General features: G+C 35.4%; 1 protein-coding gene across 2 annotated transcripts in view; it reads left to right on the top strand.

The window, feature by feature from the left end:
* The window catches only part of LOC121423653 (sushi, von Willebrand factor type A, EGF and pentraxin domain-containing protein 1-like), a 43,132-nt gene that overhangs the window by 2,904 nt on the left and 17,841 nt on the right, over positions 1-22,387 (top strand). The window contains exons 2-18 of one of the 2 annotated variants that reach the window (XM_041619067.1): positions 6,493-6,748; positions 9,258-9,434; positions 10,424-10,588; positions 11,357-11,530; positions 12,700-12,879; positions 13,624-13,821; positions 14,192-14,440; positions 14,957-15,196; positions 15,809-16,000; positions 16,481-16,599; positions 17,008-17,077; positions 17,450-17,611; positions 18,659-18,913; positions 19,411-19,572; positions 20,487-20,648; positions 21,302-21,463; positions 22,233-22,382. In XM_041619067.1, coding sequence (XP_041475001.1) covers positions 6,493-6,748; positions 9,258-9,434; positions 10,424-10,588; positions 11,357-11,530; positions 12,700-12,879; positions 13,624-13,821; positions 14,192-14,440; positions 14,957-15,196; positions 15,809-16,000; positions 16,481-16,599; positions 17,008-17,077; positions 17,450-17,611; positions 18,659-18,913; positions 19,411-19,572; positions 20,487-20,648; positions 21,302-21,463; positions 22,233-22,382 — 3,073 coding nt within the window. The remainder of the gene's footprint in view (positions 1-6,492; positions 6,749-9,257; positions 9,435-10,423; positions 10,589-11,356; positions 11,531-12,699; positions 12,880-13,623; positions 13,822-14,191; positions 14,441-14,956; positions 15,197-15,808; positions 16,001-16,480; positions 16,600-17,007; positions 17,078-17,449; positions 17,612-18,658; positions 18,914-19,410; positions 19,573-20,486; positions 20,649-21,301; positions 21,464-22,232; positions 22,383-22,387) is intronic. The other variant, XM_041619068.1, reaches the window with a different exon arrangement.

Genomic DNA, 22,387 nt, shown 5'->3' with positions numbered 1-22,387 from the left:
CTTATAACTCATAATCTTTGAAAAGAGAAATGATGAAGAGGTAAACCCAATATTTTAAGTGTTACCATGCATGGTTACAGGATCGAACCATTTAAAAGGGTTATTGAAACATTAAGAAAATGTTGTAACTCTTCCAACCTTTTTAATCTTAATTTTACTTTTCATTATTAGAGTGAATTGATAATTGATTGTAATATACAATAGAAACTTTAATTTAAATCTATACATTTCCACCACTGAGAGTATAACATAACTTTTTATATTAAAAACAAAATTCAACGATAGAAAGTTTCTTTGCCGAGCTGCACATGACATCATCACCAAAGAAATAATTTCGCATTTATATCTGTATATGATGCATTGATGTATACCTGGAAGGCCTTGTCATGAGAAGCAAAAATATAAGTCCGACTAAAACAAATGCTCCTCTATTTTCTTGGGGGGGGGGGGTGGCAAGGAGGTGGGCATTCTATCTTATATCTTTACCTCTTACTTCGATCCATGTGTATCACCAAAGGAGCAGATCCATGCAAACAATTTCAAGAGTACTTGGTTTTTTAATTTTTTTCCGGGCTTTTTTTCATGTAAAAGGAAAACAAAACCATAATGTTGCGGGGCGCTAGCTAGGATAGCAGCTCGTGAATTCGACAATACACTTGACAGCAAAGAAAATATGGATAGGAAACGGTCTTTTCGTAATTACAGGGCATTAAACAAGCAATCATTCGGCAAAGAATAACATTGTGGTCTGTCCAGGTTATCCTGGTGTTTGGAGAGGGAAATCATGGCTGGATTTCTCGGTCGCTCTCTAAAACCCAACGGGTCGAACTTTGATTTTATTAATAATAATTATGCAGTGAGCCTATCAGATGGGACGAAGTGTGATCGAGAAGTCTTGCGAAGACTGTTTTAGGTTGAAAATATATTTCCCAATAATATATGCAATTATGCATAGCTATAATGTCATTTTGCTGAATACGATCTTTTTAAAGTTTATTTGAAATTCATTTCTCCTTCACTATATTGGTTTGATATTCATCATTCTTTGATGGGGAATTCGCAGCTATTATTTTCTGAACAGGATTATGAATATATAAAAGTGTAATACATTTTATGATAAATCTTTGAAATTCACAATAATTTATTAATTTCATTCTCATTGTGTTTGTCCGTGTAATATACCAGTCTGTCACCATCACTCTTACTTTACTTTATTATTTTAATGTAATTCTAAATTTTTGACCGATTTTAATGGATGAGGCATAGAGCGGTTAACAGAAGGATGAGGTATAGTAGGATGCTCGGGGAACGTCCTGCTTCATTTAGGCTGGCACCCTGGGCAGACAGAAACATCACTATAACCTACCCCTATTATTAGATTGTTACATCTTAAAAAAAAACTTTTTGTGATATAACACTATGTAAAGGGGCCCATCAACAAGATGTGTTTCACTGGGGTCCCAAACCTGTCATTCTGATTTCTACAATGTTATGTGTTTTACCACTGTTTGTGTTTGATTTGGTTTGAATAAATACTACTACTACTACTACTACTACTACTACTACTACTACTACTACTACTACTACTACTACTACTACTACTAATACTACTACTACTACTACTACTGCACTACTAATTTATGCGTTTTCCGTTAAGATTTTTTAAAAATAATGTGTTAGGTTTTTGGGTTGGTAATTTTTAACAAATGTCATATGCATATTTGGTTACATAATCAATTTTTCGATTTTTTATAGAATACTTAATAAAATGTATTCTCATTATGACTGTATGTGTATAATGATATCATGCTACTGTGGTTATCTATATACTTGCTGTCTTCTAATTTGAAATGTAATGTGTTGGAGAATTCTTGTAAGCATGCTAAAATTTCAGTCATTTGGCTGTCATGTATGCAATTAAATTTGTGAAATAAAATACTATTATTGGCTTTAATAGACTCATATAATATGTATCAATGTACATAATGATTTTCAATTGAACTTCAGAAGCATAGATACGAGACTTATGATTGGCTTTGGGCATCATCGTGCTCGTCCGAAGTATTATATTGGCCTACACTTATTTTCTGTCCAGCGTATATCTAGATTCTAGAGCCACCATTTTTATTTGTTTGTTGGGCGAAAATTGATCAATAGATTATGAAAGTGATAAGGAAAACAACTTCCCGCCTTATATATCAAGCAGTATTAAGCTGCATTTCATCGGGAAACAGCTTAGGGATCGAATCAGCTTGTACATATAATAAATCATAACACGCCTCGGAGAGTACAATAATAAATACTGTAAACCTTCAAAGTTCTGCGCTCCCACACCAAGCCACAGTCACCTGCATAACACATGGGATTCTGTTTATATTACTTCCTCTTTGTGTTGGTGGTAAAAACACTTGAAACAGGTGTGAAAGAAATATTCTGTTTACAAGATACAGTATACAGACATGACACATGACAAAGCTGAGGACAAGCGAAACTATAGCAAGGGTCTTTGACAACCGGCTCTAAAAAGATTTTTGCAACTGTATAAAAAGTGTAACAACTGCAGAACTTTAGTCTAAGTAGATCTACTTTAGTATTAAAATAAGTTTCTTGTTTATATTCTTAGCGATGCATCGCGAAGGAGGGATAACCCCATACATGTCAAAGGGCAATATAAATAGGACCAAGAAGTTACCTGATCGTAAAAGATTGTTATCTGGTCGTAAGCGATCGTAAAACAAATGTACCTGTTTAACAACGTCTGGTAGTTTCTCTCATTTCTGTCCATATAGCTTGCAATACCATGCAGGTACATTGTGCCCCTCTCATCCTTTGTCTTGCCTTTACGGCGCCATTGCATCCAATTTTGTAACCACCGACATTTCATGGATATCTATAGATTATTGAGTATATGCGAAAATAATAGTTTAATTATCAAGTGGTGAAGAATTAATTTGACCGGTTGTTCAATTTTAAGTTCACACAATTTCGTTTAAGTGGTAAGGCAGACATTAGATGTGCATGAACGTCAATGCCACCGGAAGTGTTTACTTAAAACGATTGAACAGAACAATTCATGATAGGTCTACCTCATTGGGTCAGAAGATCTGTAACAGTAGTTTAGATGGAAATCAAGACCAAAGGGAAATTAACTCATTAGCAGTACCATTGCTATGTGCATCATTTGTTTGGCAAATGGGAGGTTCGAACATGAAGTTAAAGGCACATTCAACAGATCAGTGCGAAAGATAAACATCACGACTCCTCGTTCATCCATACATTGCGTTAATTTGTGAAGATTAAACCTGTCATTATTTCCTTATTAAAGTATTATAAAATTCCTTATTACTTTTAAATAAAGACAGCTCTGGGGTGACTTTTTGTGTGTCTGTTTTTAGAAATATAGGTCTTCATAATATCAATTTGAATAGTTGGTTAGCTATATACAACCGTCACTGTCTCTTTTTTTTAATTCTTAAATAAAGTGATATTGCATTTCGTTTACATAGGAGCGTTTGCCCTGCCCTCACCAGGTGTGGCGCCGCCTGCAAATCTTCACTTTTTGATTATTTTATTTCTCTGTTTTCCAAACCAAACCAAACCAAAATAAATTTCGTGAAATAAGGATGTGGAGACAAACGAAGAGGAAACATTCATAATACAAGACGAAAAACCAGTTATCACGATTGTTAATCAAGAGCATGGACATGATGGAGGGTCAACTAAAGGGAACTGGATTGTTCTAGTTTTGCATAAATTGATGTAATAGATTGGTGTCATTAATGAATGATTATAATATACAGGGGATCAGGTAATTGATATGCTTTTGTTTAAAAAAAAGAGTTGCTAATTGATTGCTAAACGATTTCCTTCTATTGCAATCTTTTAGCTTGATGTACTACTCAAATCGTTACATTATTCACTTTATCCAATATATTGTGTCAAATCCTACCCATTTCTTGTGGTTATTAGACTATTAATATCTTCTTACCACGGAGTATTGATTTGGCTCGACTTCCTTCCCGATGAAACGGTTTCCGCCACGAAGAAAAGAGCAGGTAGAATTATTCCGATAAGCTCTTCCATTGCAACATTTGGAAATAAAATATCAAGTGTGAATAAGAAAATTATCAAAATCGCTCATCTTACTTTAATTCATAGAATAATGGATTGTTAGACATACATTTATAAATTACTGATTGCCATTGTTTCACTCGATTTTCTATAATGCCATAATTATTTCATTGTTCAGTGTTTTTATCAGCGAATAAATGATACAATTAGTAGTTTTTAAATTAGTAACTGTTTCCTTTTGATTACTTACAATATTTTAGTTTGATACATATTATCACTTAAGTAAAAATATATGTTTATTTATGTTACTAAGTATTTTTTTCTTTGATTTAGATTTTGACTTTATTTTCATGTATGATATGATGATTTATGTTGTTCTTTATGTTTTCATCAGGTCATTGATGAAAAACAGTTTTATACTGATCTTTTGTACCTGATTAAATATGTTCTAATAAATAAATTGTATAATAATTGGATGATAGAATAATGGATTGTATAACAATTGGAATGTTAATGTGGATCAATAGTGTACTGAACAATGTTTTCCTTTGTTTCAGAACCTTGAAGGTAAACATCATTTTGCTGTAAGATACATCCTGCTAAACTGAAACTAATTAAGCCAATGAATCATTGGACATGTTGGAAGTGGTATACATATTTTGACAATCCCCTTAATATTCATTTAGGGAATTTTCAAAGTATCATGATTCGTATAAATGTGCAGTGGCGTTATGAGCTATAAGTAGTTGAGCGGCACAATCATAACAATGGCGTGTGGAACAATATTTCTGAAAAGTCCCGAGCAAGCTCAGGAAGCGAACACAAATCTTGCCCGTTTGAAAATGTAAATTTAATTTGTGTTATATTTTGACATGATGTACAGAAAATGACATCCTACCTGATATCTTACTGATTTTCATTTCCCCTTCCTGTCTCTTTTTCATGCTTTTCCTATTTCCCCTTGGTCTCGGAGCTTTTTTTTCTTCTCTCTCTCTTTTTTTTTTTTTTGGGGGGGGGGGATATGGTCCCACCCAAGCTTTGGCTTCCCTATAGGCCATTGGTTAGAAGTGAAAATGTTAGGAGTCGGGACATGAATTCTTATTAATTAGAGGCATGTCTCAGCTGATAAAGGCACGGACAACATATATTTCATCAGTGGCGTAACTACGGGGGGGCATGGGGGGCACGTGCCCCCCAATCGGCTGGCCAAAAAAAAAAAAAAAAAAAAACGGGGAAAAAGAGAAAAAGAGGGAGAAAGAAAGAAAAACGTAGTGGGGGATGAAAAAATATTGTATATTATACGATGTTATATAATCACATTATATTTTATTAAATAAGAAATATTTTTCATAACTTAATGAAACATTATTTGCTTAGGGCCTGTGTGTTCATCATTCCTGCTGCTCGCATTGTCTGTTCAATTCCTGGCGTAATAAAACATCCCGCTTTCAAATCAATATACACCAAATAGGCCTATAGTTCCAGTTATCATTGTTTTATGTAGTGGTATGATATTATACTTCTTTTTCATGATTACGTAAAGTGATTGCCCCCTTTTAAGGTCTGAATATAAAACATTTCCAATCCGTACTTACGTTAGCGTTAGTGGATTGGTGAGATATGTTAACTCTTCATGAATTCTAAAAAAAACAATTCTTAAAATGTCAATTTTTCTAGTCTGAATATCGAAAATTTTCAGCTCGCGCTTCGCGCTCGCATCATTTGTAAATTGAAATACTTTTGGTCTTAGTGAATTCCTACAAGCAAGCATTAGAATGCCCCTCTTCAGGTTTTAATTTAAAAAATTTTCAGCTCGCGCTTCGCGCTCGCAATATTTGATTAATGATATATGTATCATGTTCATGATTACAATGACTACAAAAAGTGTTTCATGTGTTTGAATGTAATTCTAACAAAATAACCATGCGCTTGGCGCTCGCATTAGATGGCTGTCGTGAGATACATATGCCCTTCATGAATTTCTTTAAAAATTCCTGTCCCTGTTCGGGGTCAACTATATATGTAAAAAAAAATCGGCTCGCGCTTCGCGCTCGCATTGTTTGGTTAGTGAGACAGGTATGTATCATGATTGTAAAAAATAGCTTATAATGTCTTTGTTTTAGGTCTGAATATAAAAAAATCAGCTCGCGCTTCGCGTTTGCATTAATTGATCAGTGATACATATCCGTTTAATAGAACAATCCTTAAAATTTCTCTTTCATGTCAGTATAGGCCTACCTGGCAATTCTTGAGCGCGGTTCGCGCGCCCACGAAGTGACTCAAAATTTTTGCTGGTGCCCCCCCCAATGCCATGACCCACGGTACGCCACTGTATTTCATGTTAGCTATAGTCTCATGTTGACCACAAATTATTCAATATTCAGTTCTGAATTTAGATTTCTTTATTTCACCTTTTGTCAGAAAGTGCTGCAGGGGGCTCGTGGCAACTCCACTCAAGCCGTGTTCTTACTCACTGACGGTCTTTCTAATGGGCCAAATCCTGTACCCGTAGCTGCTAGTCTCAAGGAAGATGGCGTGGAGGTGTTCACATTTGGAATTAGGGATGGTTATATCCCAGAACTGCTTGAAATGGCATCTGAAAAGAAAGACGAACACTGTTATATTCTTGACAGCTTTGCAGAGTTTGAAGCCTTAGCACGACGGGCACTTCACGAAGGTACTTATAACACTTTGAATATTTTAATGAATTATTTCAATAGTGTTTCTTCTTCCCCTTCTCCTCCTCCCCCCCCCTAGTTGATGCAATTTAATGTATATAATTCTATACTTTTTTGTTACATATTTATCTTTTATTTTTGACAATTGTAAATAAGTGCTGTGATACTTTTTGTGTATAGCGCATATAAATACCCGTTATTCTTCTTCTTTTTCTTCTTATTTCTTCTTCTTCTGCTCCTCCTTCTTCCCTTTTCTTCTCCATATACCTTTCCTCATGTTATCTCCGATGGGTAGTGAGAGGAATATGGATACAAAATATTCTTAGACATATAACCTTTAAATAGACTAAGAATGCATCAAGAATATTCATAGAAAGTAGGGCAATGTCGAAAAGAGCAGCCGCAGAGACACTTATCAATGTCATAGCCGTGAATAAATTTTACCTGTCATTGCTATCAGATATAACAGTAGACCTATCATGCCTATGGGTTATGCTTAACCCCGATATAAACAAGTGTAACGAACTTTCCAAAAGATGGTGTGAGACAGTTCGTGTATAAAGCGCTCATGAATTGTTTTCATTTGATAATGAAATGTGAAGCAAAGTGAAGAATAGCACATCAACATATGCAACTCTCCATCCTGGTGGGTGTTTCATAAAGCTGTTCGTAAATTTACGAACAACTTTACGCACGACTGGAACATGTTCTCAGGTCATGTAACTCAATTACATAGGGATATCACATAGCACAAGAAAGGATCACCAGTCGTGCGTAAAGTCATTCGTATCTTACGAACAGCTTTATGAAACACCCCCCTGGTGGGTGTTTCATAAAGCTGTAAGTTAAGAGCGACTTTAAGAACGACTGGCGATCCCTTCTTGCGGTAAGTTGTATATTGCATTGGCGATGGTTTAGCGCGTTAGAAAGGGTCACCAGTCGTTCTTAAAGTCGCTCTTAACTTAAGAACAGCTTTATGAAACGGCACCCAGGTGCCAATGGTGTATACAATTTACCAAAAGAAAGGATCACCAGTCGTACTTAAAGTCGCTCTTATGTCTATGAACAGCTTTATGAAACACCCACCAGGGGGTGTTTCATAAAGCTGTTCGTAAGTTAAGAGCGACTTTAAAAACGACTGGTGATCCTTTCTTGTGGTAAATGGTATATTCATTGGAGATGGTTTTGCGCGTAAGAAGGGTTCACCAGTCGTTCTTAAAGTCGCTCTTATCTTACGAACAGCTTTATGAAACGGCCCCCAGGTGTAGTAAATGGGTACCCGGTAGGACGGAATTCCTTGAATAAATGCTCGAGCCGTGCTGAAGCCGGGTTAATATGCAGCGCTTAGAAACGTAAACGCTATATACATATTTCATGTTATCATAATTGTTATTATTATCTTTATCATTGTTATTATTATTATTGTTGTTATTATTGTTCTTATTATTTTCTTGGTGCCGAGAGTGCTTCTTCCCTGAACCTACATCTAAGTATATTCACTGGATAGAAATATATGGGGGAAATCACTGTTTTTCTTTATACTCCGTGTTGATATTCATATTGGAATGAAAAATAACTGGGCGTTGTGGCGTGCGCCTGTAATCCAAGCTGTGGGGAAGTTACAGATTGATGCAGAGGTTCGAGGTTCGAGCCCTGGTCACGTCTTTCGGATGGTGACATTAAAGGTCGGTCCCAGACGTAAATAATCATATCTGATTGATACACGTCTGACAAAACTCAAATACACACACACACACTAATCCTGATTATAAGACATGTAAATTATACAAATATATTTATCTCAATGTGTTTTTTTTTATTTCTGTTATCATATTCACAATCGCCAATACCTCTAATACGTACATGTTTGCCCTTTTCATCGTCATCGTCGTTGTCACCATCAAGATCACATTTATCATCATCATTATCATCATCAAAATCAACATCATTATCGCCATCATCACCATCTTCATATATGAGAGCTTCATTATTATCGTAATTGGTTTGTCATCAACAGTGTCATCACTAGCGTCATCGTGGTGGTCGTCATTATAATGAGATGATCATCATCATCTTCATCATCATCATCATCATCATCATCATCACCATCATCATCATCATCATCATCATCAGCATCATCAGCATCGTCATCACCATCATCATCATCATCATCATCATCTTCATCATCATTATCATCATCACCATCATCATCATCATTAGCATCATCAGCATCATCAGCATCGCCATCACAATCATCATCAGCATCGTCATCACCATCATCATCAAGATCGGCATCATCATGCAAAATCACTATCATGTAGAAGTCCCGGGTATGTGATGGTAAATGATTTTGAGGGTGCCTTTGATTTTTAATGTTGCTGAATACATTCAAATTCATTTAAATCATATAAAACTACGTACACCATCATCATCTTTACTATTATGAAGTATTTAAATCCATCATAGTTCTTTCAATGTCCGTTCATCTTATGCTTTTCCTTTTAATAGATCTTCGCATGGGAGAGTTTATCGAGGAGACGCCAGAGAAATGTTCATCACGATGTTTAGATGAGAGCCACTGCTGTGATGTAATGGCATCGTGTAGGTGTGGAACCCATACTGGATCCTATGACTGTGTCTGCCCGGCTGGTTTTTATGGTAGTGGGCTTCGTGGAAAATGCAGTCGTAAGTACAAAGAAAGCATGGAAACAAATTAATCTTCCTATCATGTTGGTATTCGAAAAATGACAAAATAAATTGTAAATTGATGGAAGAATCGCTGGCATTTGTTTGCGCGTGCGTGAGTGTGAGTTCAGTATAAAAATATATTTCCAAAGGTATTTCATTTCATCATTATTTGCTTCAGCTTTTTTTGGTAAATACCCGGGTAAATATATGTGTATTTTCTTATTGATATGTAAAATTAAGATTGGTCATTTTTTTGTATTTATACCTTGAATTTATTTGAATGAAATCCTTATTAAAAATATGTTGAAAAAAAAAAGAAATGTGTGAGGGTGTGTGTGTGTGTGTGTGTAGTGGGGGGGGGGGGTTCATGTTTCTGCGTGGGTGTAAGTGTGATTGCCTATATCTGTCTGTGCGTGACTGACAGGAACAACACTACCTTATGCTTTGTTCCATATATCGTCGGCATTATTGGTGGCAGCGGTGGGATGTGCCATCACAAAACATGTGGCCGTCACAAAATGCTATTAATTAATTAATGTAAAATATCTACATCCGAATATACAAATTTTGGGGGAGGTTAGAACAAAGGGCAATTCTCTTAATAGTGAAGGATTCAGCCGAAAAATTTGCAGTAATAATTTTATCTTAATTTCTTGCATTTGGATGAAAAAAAAATCAGCTTTTCTGTGATAGCTTCACAAATGTAGTTCAGCTGTCAGTCGAATCAGAATTACAGTTTTTATTCTCTGGATTAAAGGGATTTTTTTGTTGCAAAAACATTTGTTCCTTAACTATTTCAACGACATGTAAGCGATTGTGGCTTGAAGAGCTTACATTAGATCAACAGAAGATTGAAAAAAAAACAACTTCTGACTTATAGGCCTAAATCTGAGATTATAACCGATTTCAAAGAGTAGTGAAAACAAAACATAATCCCTCGTAAAAAAACCCCATGAATGTTTATTTTCTTAAAATATTCAATCCAGCTTGTCCAATCGGAAGCTACAAACGTGAAGCTTTACCTGGAGGAATCAACACGTGTTTACCATGTCCTGATCAAAACCATGTGAGCCCTCTCAACAATACTAGTCCTAACATGTGTGTATGTAAAGATGGATACAGATGGGATATTGCTACACAGAGATGTAAAGGTAATATCTTAGCTTTTCCTTTCTTGACAACTCCAACACGTACACTCCCTCTATCACTCACGCTTCATATACAGAGTTCATTTCTATGAAATAAAGGTGATGATGCAATATATATATATATATATTTTTTACTTGTGTTTTAAGAAACATAGGTATTCAGATCAGTTGAGCATAATATATTGAATATGGCATTGTAGTGAGGGCCCATATGTTCGCAACGCTCTTTTGGGAAGCATTTCAATTTAGTTTCAATTTCAATTCAAATTTCAATTAACTTGATACATACACCACAGGTAGGACCTAAGATACTGTCGAAATAGCAATTATGGAGGTAGCTCCATACAGCATAACTTGGATTACTTTGCCATTGCTAGTTGTTAACACATTTGAAATTTGAAAGTAATAATTTCTAAATATTAAATTAAATTAACTGAGTTGAATACATGGAACCCATATTAAATATTAAAAGAAGATGCTCAAATCTCATTTATTTTGATATATTGCAAGTTCATTTTGGTAGTCTTATTTCAAGTATTTACCAATTGTATTTGTTTTGTCATTTGTAACTTTTTGAAAAACCGCTTAATAAGAAGCAAATATTATTATTAAATGCAATTAACAGTATACATTTTGGTGATATCCAGGCATACAGTTTAGTGTTATTACCCTTTTTAAAGGGAATATCATAATCTGTTTGTGCATTACGTTATTAATTGTATCTGGCAATTTCTTCAATTTAATTCTTGATCTTTTTACTCTCTCTTCTAGTTATCCATTGCCCTCTGCTTCAAAGGCCCGAGAATGGAGAGTTTGTTGAATGTAGCAACGTTGTGAATGGAGCCTGTGCGATACGGTGTAACCGTGGATATGAAGTGACTGGAAGCAGTATCCGACTCTGCTTCTCAAATGGGTCCTGGTCTGGAGAAGATTTTAATTGTCGAGGTATACCTGTCAATGATGTATTTGTCCATTGATTTTATGCGATGATTCTTGGCACAGATTGTAATATTCAAATGAATGTTTTTTTTTTAAATAATGGAATAATGAAAATGTTTTAGATCCGCACATTAAAATGCCTGCTTCACGATTTTCTAAAAGGAGGGGGGGGGGCAAATTTTTCGGAGGAAAATTTTGACAAGCCCCCCCCCCAAAAAAAAAAAAGAAAGAAAAGGTTTTCAACCACAAATCAAGGATATTTCGTACCCGAAAAAAGTTGACAAGGGAAAAAGGATATTTACATTAGAAATTTTAATTTTGCTTATCAAGGGGGGGGGGGCATGTTCCCCCTGTGCCCCCCTGGATCCGTGCCTGGTCTGTTTCCATATGAATATCCTGCTAAGTAAGTGTTGCATATTCACAAGAACTGTCATCTGACATAGTGATATATATACCTTATCATGGATTGTCAAATAAAATTATTAACAAAATTCAAAATAGTATGTAGTTATTTTACATCATGTTTAGTCTTGTAACTTTTGGAGCCTATGCTGATCTTCCTGTATCATGTTTCTGTTATACTCTGGAAAGACTATTCTTTAACATTTTCTCCATGTTTTGTTTTGTATAATTTTTTTCATGCCTACACATGATTTTTCCACAATCAAGGTACGCCATGCAGTCTGTTCTCTTTATTCCCCAATGGGGTTTGCATTATATATCTCTCCATGCCATACATCTTAAGGCCACCGCACACTGTTCGCGATCCGATTTTGGAACAAATCGCATTTTGCTCATTTTCTAAAAATGTGAATAGAACATATAATTTTATTTGAGGTTGAAATTGATTGAAAGAATACTAATGTAACCATTTTGTAAGATTGTAAGCCTTTATTTTAGAGTAAATGCAAAATTAGTTTCAAATCGTAGCCAATCGTACGACTGCTATGACATCATTACCACTACATATTAAATTCGCTTTTATCCTAAGAAGGAATATAGCATAGTCACAGATTTGAACATAGGTATTCGTACGATGATTTCGAACATTACACAGTAAGATCTTCCAAGTCTCAATATTAGCATCAAATTCTACTACGTTTTATTTCAAAATTGAGTCGCGGACCAATTGAAAGGTGTGTCATGATGTTATTTCCCTTTCATTGACATTACAGTAAAGACTTGTGAGGTGTTGACTGCTCCTCTGAATGGCTCTCTTCAGTGTACCTCTGATGATCATGCCTTTGGTACAGTGTGTGCTGCTACATGTGATACTGGTTTCAAGCTCATAGGATCACAGTCAAGACGTTGTCTACCTATCGCACATTGGGATGGACTACCAGTACACTGTAGAGGTATGGTTGAGGGCTTTCGCAAAAATCACTAGCGACCAGTTAATTACAACATAAATTGTACATGAGCACACCTGGCATGAATAATTGCGTGAAGGTAACCCCACATATGGTTACAACACATTTTGAAGACAATTGCATTGGTTGCAAATAGTCAAAAAGCCTATTGTGAAGGAATAAATTTTGATCCCAGACTTGGTTTTGAAAAAGTAGGTTACTCATACTTTTAAATGTTTATTGGGTACCCAGTTTAAACTTCGGTATTTTAATCTTGCATAGCCTGTTTGAATTCCCTATTTTCATTGAAACTCAAGTATTTGTACTTTGATATTCTTACAAATATGATAATCAAAATAATATTTTATACATATGTATCATTGATTTAAAATATTAATCTCTGTTGTCAAAATTTCATAGTAAAATCAGCAAGAGATAACTAGAGATTGATAACATGCTGGGACAATTACATCATGGAGCTACTAGCTCCATGATTACATGAAAGAATGTTGAACCATTGAGCTACTACTCCATGGTTGAACAAAAGAATCAGATGTGAGAATGTAATGAATGAACACATCTGAATAGGTAACAAATAACAAAAAAAAACAGAGTGAAGGGATACACATCAAGATTATAGACAAGCTGAACTAGATACTAAAGCTGGAACTGAATAACTAAAGTTAATAACTGAACTGAAACGCAATGCCAAAATAATAGTCCTACACTATAATTCAATGTTGATTTTAGCAATCCAGTGCCCGATGCTCCCCACCATACCTCATGGGTATATGACCCCATCACACTGCAGCACACACAGACAAGACTACGGGAATGTTTGTAAGATTGAATGTAGTCAAGGTTTCTACAGAAGAGGACCAAGGAAGAAAGAATGTTTGGCTAATGGAAGATGGAACAACAAGTTTGATCCTAGTCGGGCCTGTATTGGTAAGTAAATGCATCCTAAAGCTTAACATGAAACAATATATTTTTTAGTTGAATTTAACAAACCATACTTAATATTGACCAATAATGTTAAATTCCCATTTCTGCTTTGTACTCCAAATGTATTTACATTACAGAAACAGAAACAAAAATATTGAGATTTTTCAAGTTTATCCCAGTATCAACTGACTGAAATGTTCTTGCCAAAGGAAGTGCAAAGGAAATGTATAGCATACTAACCTAGCAATACGTGTGAGTGGTGCAATTAAGATATCTTTGTTGTACCAATATCTATGTGTGTGGGATATAAAGTAAAACTTTTAACTCAGATCATATAATCCTTCCTTGTCTGTCTGTTTTACAACCTGTACAGATTACATGCCACCCTCCTTGGAATGTCCATCAGATATCAACACAGTGACTTCCCCTCACATGGACCGAGTAGTCCTAGAGTGGGAAGTACCCAGACCAATAGATAACTCGGGAGAAATGCCACTCCTACATGCTCTTCCTAATGTTTATCCACCCTGGACGTTTCCTCTTGGTCACTGGAACATCACCTACAGTGCTACTGACCAGTCTGGAAACATCGCTCAGTGTGTCTTCAGTGTAATTGTTGAAGGTAGGGATGCTGGTTAGAATGCTCCCCAGGGTGTGGAGAAAGTGCATACATTGTGTGCAGGCATGTCAGGATCCAATGACAGGGGTAATAATGAATACAATGTCAAATGCTTAGAAACAAATTATTAAGTGCTCTGTAAATGTAAATATTATTATTATTATCATTATTATTAAATGGCAAGTATCTATATGGTGATATAATTTCTTATAGCCGAGTACTAGTACCATCTTGTGCTGGAGGGTTAACCAATATTAACTTAAATGCTTGATTGGCGCTTCTAACCTATGTTTGATCACAATGTTCCAGCGCTATTGGCCATTATCTTCCCGGTTCAATTTGCCATTTTCAAGAAATGAAGGTGGTTATCCATCTTGTTCTCATCCTTCTACTTCTAAAGTAAATTATTGATAGGAAAATTTAATCACTGAATATAATTAAATGAATGGTAGAACTATTGTTTGATGTTTTAATTATTATGCAGTAATTTTAACTTTTTGTGAATTTTTAATGTGATAGATCGTGAACCACCATCAATCAGGCGATGTCGTTCACCTACCACCTTCATTACATCAAAGCAAGAACATGAAGTAACTTGGGAAGAACCACTCTTCTCAGACAACTCTGGAGGTGATGTCACAGTAACAAGGTCACATGACCCAGGAAGCTCATTCCCATTGGGCACTACACTTGTGGAGTATCTAGCAACTGATGCAGCTGGAAACACACGTTCATGTGTAATCTATGTGGATGTTCAGCGTAAGTAGCTTTGCCAATTTACAGTTGCATGATAAGAATGCACATGTAACAAGACTCTACACCTGTTAATGTGAATTATATATACATGGGTACTGTAATGCTTAAAAAGGGATATATGGGTATCTAATTTACCCAAAAACTTTATTCATACCAACATCATTAATAGTCATACCACTATCCTCCATTACATTGTTGATATGTTTTTGATATGGTTTTCATCTAAATATTGTATTAAAATATGCACAGAAAAGACAGGGAAAAGAGAAAGAGAAGGGGAAGAAGGAAAAGGGACAGGAAGGGAAGAAGAAGCAGGAGGAAGAAGAAGAAAGAAGGTGAAGAAATAGGAGGATGAAGAGGAAGGCGCAGTAATTGAGGAGATGTAGACATCATAAAGAAGGAGGAAGAAAAGAGAAGAGTAATATCGTACACGTCTTCAACATTTTTTTTCTAAAAACTTCATGAATATTATCTATTCTGCTACCCTGTAATTTACCTGTGTCTTTAAACTGACTTAGGCTGATTCACAACTTTAAAACTTTGGACATAATGTGTCCTTATAGGGTATCTTAATGAAATCCATCATCTTCTTATGCCACTATCTCTTGATATCAGAAAACCTGTGTGAGAAGCCACGTGACCCTGTAGGAGGATCAGCAATCTGTTTCCATACTACTCAAGGAATGAACTGCTCAGTAACCTGTGGACCAGGTTATGCTATGTCAACACGGCCAAGGAATCAATACTTCTGTGCGCTCAATGGTACTTGGTATCCTGATGGCAAAGTACCTTGGGATGACTGTTCAGGTAATAGTTTATTTGCTATTGATATTGATTACACCCTAAATGTTGTGCTTGTCAGCACATTTCACAACCACAGGCCCTCTGAAATTCTGAAAGCATTTGATGTTTGAGAAGGCCAGTATTTGGTTGTGCTAAGTTGCTGTATAGATGTGTCCAGACAACTCTAAAAAGATAAAGTAATCAACTAACGATAATCATTTGAATCAACAACACCCATGAAGAGCATTGGATATCTATTTAAGGGACCAGATCACCTTCACTAAAGGTGGATTATGAACACTCTGACTTTTCTTAGCATAAGAATTACCTATTACAGACAGTCAACTTTGTTGAAAGAGACAAATCACTACTTCGGTAGAGATTATGCCATAATTAAGCATTGGAATATCATTACCAGAATGGTATGATCTAATGTAGCACTACTACATAATTATTCAATCCTCACTCAGTACAGGTGTCTTTGATTTTATTTTTGACTTGCAGAAACCCATCATGCCAACAATGTTCTACAACCTATGACCTTTCTATACGAGACATCAAAATGCGATTCTGTATTTGCTCGGAACATGGAGAAGTTACTGGCAACCAACCTGGAAGAACCGGTAAGATATTGCATATGCCGGTATGGGATAATTATCTTTGACACAAATGGCTTTCCATAGTTTCAGTGTTCATCAGATGTGATACTTGTTAAAGTTTGACATGATCCTGTTCACAAACTGCATTCATTGCTGTTTATAAAGCACCCTGATTTGCCATTCGAGTATGACTTATGGTGGCAGCGGTGGGATACGACCTGTGCTGATAAGTCATCTGTGTTTTGAAACGTTATTGAATTTAAAATTACAATAGCTAGAAAATGTATATAGACATGGTTTTTAAAATCTTTATTTTCTTTCATCCTACATTTTAAAGAAATTATATGATTCTGATAGTCCAACTGGTATCATATAACGTATGAAACATGGGATTAATATATATGTTCTGTCTTTGTTTTGCATTGGGAATAGATTCGGGACTACTGTGGAGACAATGTGAGATGTGAGCTAGCCAGTGTCAGGGCCGACTGTGAAGACAGGGGTAGGTTGAAATGAATCAGGTTATGAAATTTCTGTTCTGAAACTGGAATATCATTATTCTTTGAATTATGAAGAGAAATTTGCTTAGTACTACATTTATCAATTGCATTCATGATCCTCACATGGGAAGATATTGTGTTATCTAATATACCAGTACCATGTTTACTCATTCTAAAAATCTCTATTAACACTCTTTAAATCAGAAAACTCTGCTGTTCAAAGTTGATTTGTTTGTCATGCTATTGCCTTATTATTAAACAGTGTCTAGCCTTTTATGATAGTTCAAATGAAAAACTACAGACATGAATTCCTCGACATGATCTTCTACCCATTAATCATCCATCCTAATTTCAACATTCTTTATGTGTAATAGATCCTATTCGATTCCTTCATGGTGCATCATCGAGCCTGCAGCAATCAGGTTCTGGATCTGATTCCCGTCTTGCTCTACAGGGTGGTGGTGAGGTCAGTTTGACTGCTCAAAGACTTCAAATATTACAGTCTCCGAATCTATTTGTCAACATTGTTGTAAATGGTGAGTATTGAATCAGTGGATTAAAAGATATTTTTATAATATTGACTGGCCTTGAGGGGAACACCAAATATATTGCCCACAATCGAATCATATTGGCCTGAATCTTTATAAGGGCAATATGGTTCTTTTAAGGGCAATATATTTAATGTTTCCCAAAAGAAGAGCCAGTCAATATTTTTATTATTATCCAAATCAGACATCTAAAGCAAAATCGTGAAAATTTAGATATTTAATTTACCCTTTCAAGAATGTGATTCTATTTTTTCATGTTGAGCAGACTATGCCTCTTTGCTAAACCATTGTGGCGTATTTGAAATATCGCAGTATTCATCTTGATTGACATTATGACGTATATTGTGATGCGCGGATCATTATGATGCGTATCTCCTTCTATGCGACCTCAGATGCCTGGATTTGAGATTTGGGCCCCTGGGGCCCGTTGCAGAAAGAGTTGCAATCGATCGTAACTCTAAAACTCATGCACAACTTGATTTTCAACCAATCAGCAGTGCACATTTGGGACTTGCAATTGATTTTTTTGACTTGCGATTAGAAGCAACTCTTTCTGAAATGGACCCTGGGTTAAATACAAAGGTATATTTTGCTTCGTCTCTGCAAGCAAAGAGATCGAGGAAAATACAAATAATATATCTGTCCCTTCACGATATTTAGAAATTCCCTGACACTATGGTTTTGTAAATGACCAGCTCATGATACGGAAGATATTTTTTTATACCTTGCATAATGTTCAGTTCTTTATAGCACGTACACAAATCGCATTTTCTTCTTATGTCTCTATGCTCTTGGAGATGGGGTTGCTATTGTATTACTCTGGATTTTACCTAAGGCTTTTACACCATGCACAATCATGTGAGTGAATGATTCCTGCCAGCTTCTCATTTATACCTCACCTTGGTCAAGCACAGCACAGTGTCGATAGTTTTGAAGAGTAATATCAAATCTAAATTGCTCTTCATATTCTATGCAATATGGTTGGTTTATTGTTTTGGATGAATCTAACATTTTACTCACATCATCCCATTACAGCATCTGCAAGTCCAAACGAGACAGCAGCGTTGACTGGTCCAACAGAGCAGACCTATCAGATGGTGGTACAGGTTGCTGCTTCTGTTCCAGGTCAAATACAATCTAATCTTGCTAATGGGACTATTGTGAGCAGTACCAATCGTACTCTAGATAGATCATTTCAGATTGATAGGATAACCGTCTACCGGGAGGATATCCAGCCAGAGTGTTCGGTTGGTTCGGTGAGACGGGGTGAAGGAGAAGATGCTAAATGTGGTAGGTGTCCAATTTATAAGTTGTTCTACAGATTCCATGATGATAGTTGAGCAACGATTATTTTGATGAAAATTATATATTAAACCAAACTTGAAACCTAACCTCGAACCTAACCTAAAACCATGTCACAACTTTAATTCTAAACCTATGTCTTGCTCAATATTAAAACAGGAACAATTGTCGCAGAAGAAAAGTTTATTTCACCATCTAGAAGAATGAAGATTTATTATCTTGACATCGGTTCACCTTAAGGCTCTAAGTTCATGACAAGGGGTTCAATATTTTTTATGATTATTCAAAAAGGTACAGACTATATGCTGCTAAAGTTTGTAAGCAGAGTTTTGTTCATAACTGAATTTATGAATCTGATATTCAGATTCATAAATTCAGTTCCGAACATATTTTTGACAAACGAGTGTTATTAGGTACAGAATGGTTGCAGACTTTCTATGATAATGTGAGATTATGAATAACCTGTACGTCGTTCTCTTTCGCAGTGCAATGCATCCCTGGAACATACTTTGATATGATGACATCATCGTGTGAGTACTGTGAGATTGGTCAATACCAGAATCTGATTGGTCAATTAACATGCATACATTGTCCTAATGGAACTTCTACAGTCAGTACGAAGTCCACATCACTAGCAGATTGCAAAGGTGAGTGAGATATTATATTCAAGCATTTGGCATTTTACTGATCTGTAACTCACATTATTCTTCTGATTTATCCCCACTGGAATGAATGCAGTGTGAACACACCGTTAACTCTTACACTATTATGGTGTCCACAGTGTGAAATTATTTTCTCTCTGTTAAATTGAGCATTTCGACAGTGTTCACACGTTTTAAGACACTTTATGGCACTGTGTTATTTCTAGTTGGGTTATCCAACTATAACCCAAAAGAATTTCAATGAGATCTGATCCCGATGGCTTATTGACATTCAGATATCTTTTTAATTTGTGTTGTGGTATACAGACCTATATCTATTTTGTTGTTTCTTCTATTGAATAGTGCAATAGTGATCTAATATTGAAATTACTAACTTGATCACTCTTGTATTTGTCTTGTCAAATAGAATTGCAAATAAATAAAAATGAATTGATATTATATCACTTTACATTTCAATTTCTTTTTCACTTTGAGCGTGAAAGAAATATCAATGCAATCCTTTCACTTTGAGCTTTTGTAGATTCTAGAGATTTATCTGCCTTATTGTTTGATACCTGGATTGATCATAGTCCTTGAAATAAACATTTACAGATGCTCAGAATCATATCCATATTACGAGACATACTTGGCATAGTCAATGACACAAACAACTACTCTTCCAATGACCTGCATTAAATAATAATAATAATAATAATTGGCATTTATATAACGCTTTATCAATCTACGACTATTTTCAAAGTGCTTCACAGTTATTATCATTTATACTTTTATATATTTCATTAAAAGTTATAACCATTAATTTTCAAACTTGTGTAGTTTTCATGATAAGATATAACCATTAACGTTCAAGATTGAGTTTCAATTTTGAGAAATCCTTGTTTAACCAATTCCTTCAACAGCATACTGTGAGCCTGGGAGTAGATCATCAACTGGCTTAGAGCTGTGTGAACTGTGTCCAACGAACACATACCAACCCAACAGGGGTAGTACCCAATGTCTCCAATGCCCAAGAAGACGTTATACTGCATCACATGGTGCTAGGACACTATCAGACTGCAGAGGTAAAACCATTAATTACACAGAAATCTTCCTGTTCGATAGATATTCAAAGATACCATGACAATGCACCTCGGGCGCTAATTATTCAAAGTTATTGATATTATGTTGTCAGATTTAGATTACACAACTGATCAATATTTTCAGATAAATTTGTATGTAATTTTCATAGATTCCAATCAGGCTGATAAAAAGCTAATTAAAATTTGATATGTTTTATTTTAGGGGAGCTCAGTATTTTATAAGAAATAGATACCTTTAAGAATTTTGCAGTTACTCAGGCCCTTCAGTGTTTCATGAACCTAGTGTTTCATCAACCTAATTGATAAAGTGCTCAAAAAGAAAGGGACAAAGGGTTTAATAAGCTGATGGGAATAATGTTATCCTGCTATAAAGGCACTTTGCATTTTTTCACAACGGCTTTCCTGCAATTGCTATTGTTTTGTCAATGATGAAGCGTGAGTATTAGTAATGAGAGGCCACTTGTGGGATTCCCACATGAGAGACAAAGCTTTCAATTTTGACAAGGTACCTAATTAGACTATTTACTAGTATCTTGAAACTAAAGGACAATTTATATTTTAGCTAGTAAATATTATTTCTAAATGAATGCCCTTGAAGTGAAGAACACTTTCAATCCATTATATCCTTCCTGCAGCTTACTGTCCTCGTGGTAAAACTTCGGCCAATGGCTTGACACCATGCCTGCCCTGTCCAGCTGGTACTTTCAAGATGAGTCAACGGTCAAGCTATTGTCTTTTGTGTCCAGAGGATTACCCACTCTCTAATCCAGGCTCTATCACAATTACATACTGCAGAAGTGAGTTTGACTAATTTTCTTAAAGGAACGAGAAGAAAGAAATATGGTTGAAGACCAATGCATCAAAGTAGTAACAGTATATTTTCATTATTATTATTTGAATTTTGTAGTAGTTATTGTAGTTAACTACAATAACCATTTATTTCATATTGTTATGGTATCACAGTTTTATGCATATGAGTGTATGATAATCAATGCATATTAAGTTATTCTTTAAGGACATTCTTGAAATAATTTTCCTGGTTCATTTTCGAGTAATTTTCTTAAAGCCTTTAAGTTGTAGTTCAAATATCATGCCAGAATTCTGTTCATCCTCAGTTTAATATGAGATCAAATGTTACATATGCATAAAAAACCTGATATATTTTTTTATGAAACATGCAAATATAGACCTATATCATACATTGATGAACTTTATTGAATTCAAATTTATGGAGAGTATTCTGCTCTGTTGTTCCTTGCATAGGAAACTTCTTTTCTACAATTTTTCCGGCCCGGCTCCGGCCGGCCATAAAAAACCTCCATTACCATTTTTAATCAACAATTTACATATTTATCTTCCCTATTTGATGGTTTTTTATGCAAAGGCAATCTGTATCTAACGTACCATGCTCTTTTCTTTTTACACAACCAATTTTTTCACATTTTCAAGTCATTATATCTATAATATACTATTTTTTTTCAAATTATTATAAAACTGCTCACATTTCTGTGAGAGATTTGAATGATATCCTGAATTCCTAATACAAGCTAATCATACAATGTTTAGATTCTGCTAAACAGAGAAGCCCAGCTGGTCGTATGATGTCTTTGAGATCCTTGCCATTCAGTGAATGTTTCTCTTCACCCTGTCGTAATGGAGGAACCTGTGAGTCTTCACCCGGTGGTTTCATATGCACCTGCCGTCCGGGATACACTGGTATC

This window comes from Lytechinus variegatus, chromosome 11 (genome assembly GCF_018143015.1).
Source record: "Lytechinus variegatus isolate NC3 chromosome 11, Lvar_3.0, whole genome shotgun sequence".
NCBI lineage: Eukaryota > Metazoa > Echinodermata > Echinoidea > Temnopleuroida > Toxopneustidae > Lytechinus > Lytechinus variegatus.
The sequence above is the reverse complement of the archived record's forward strand: the minus strand, read 5'-3'. Positions and strand labels throughout refer to the sequence as shown.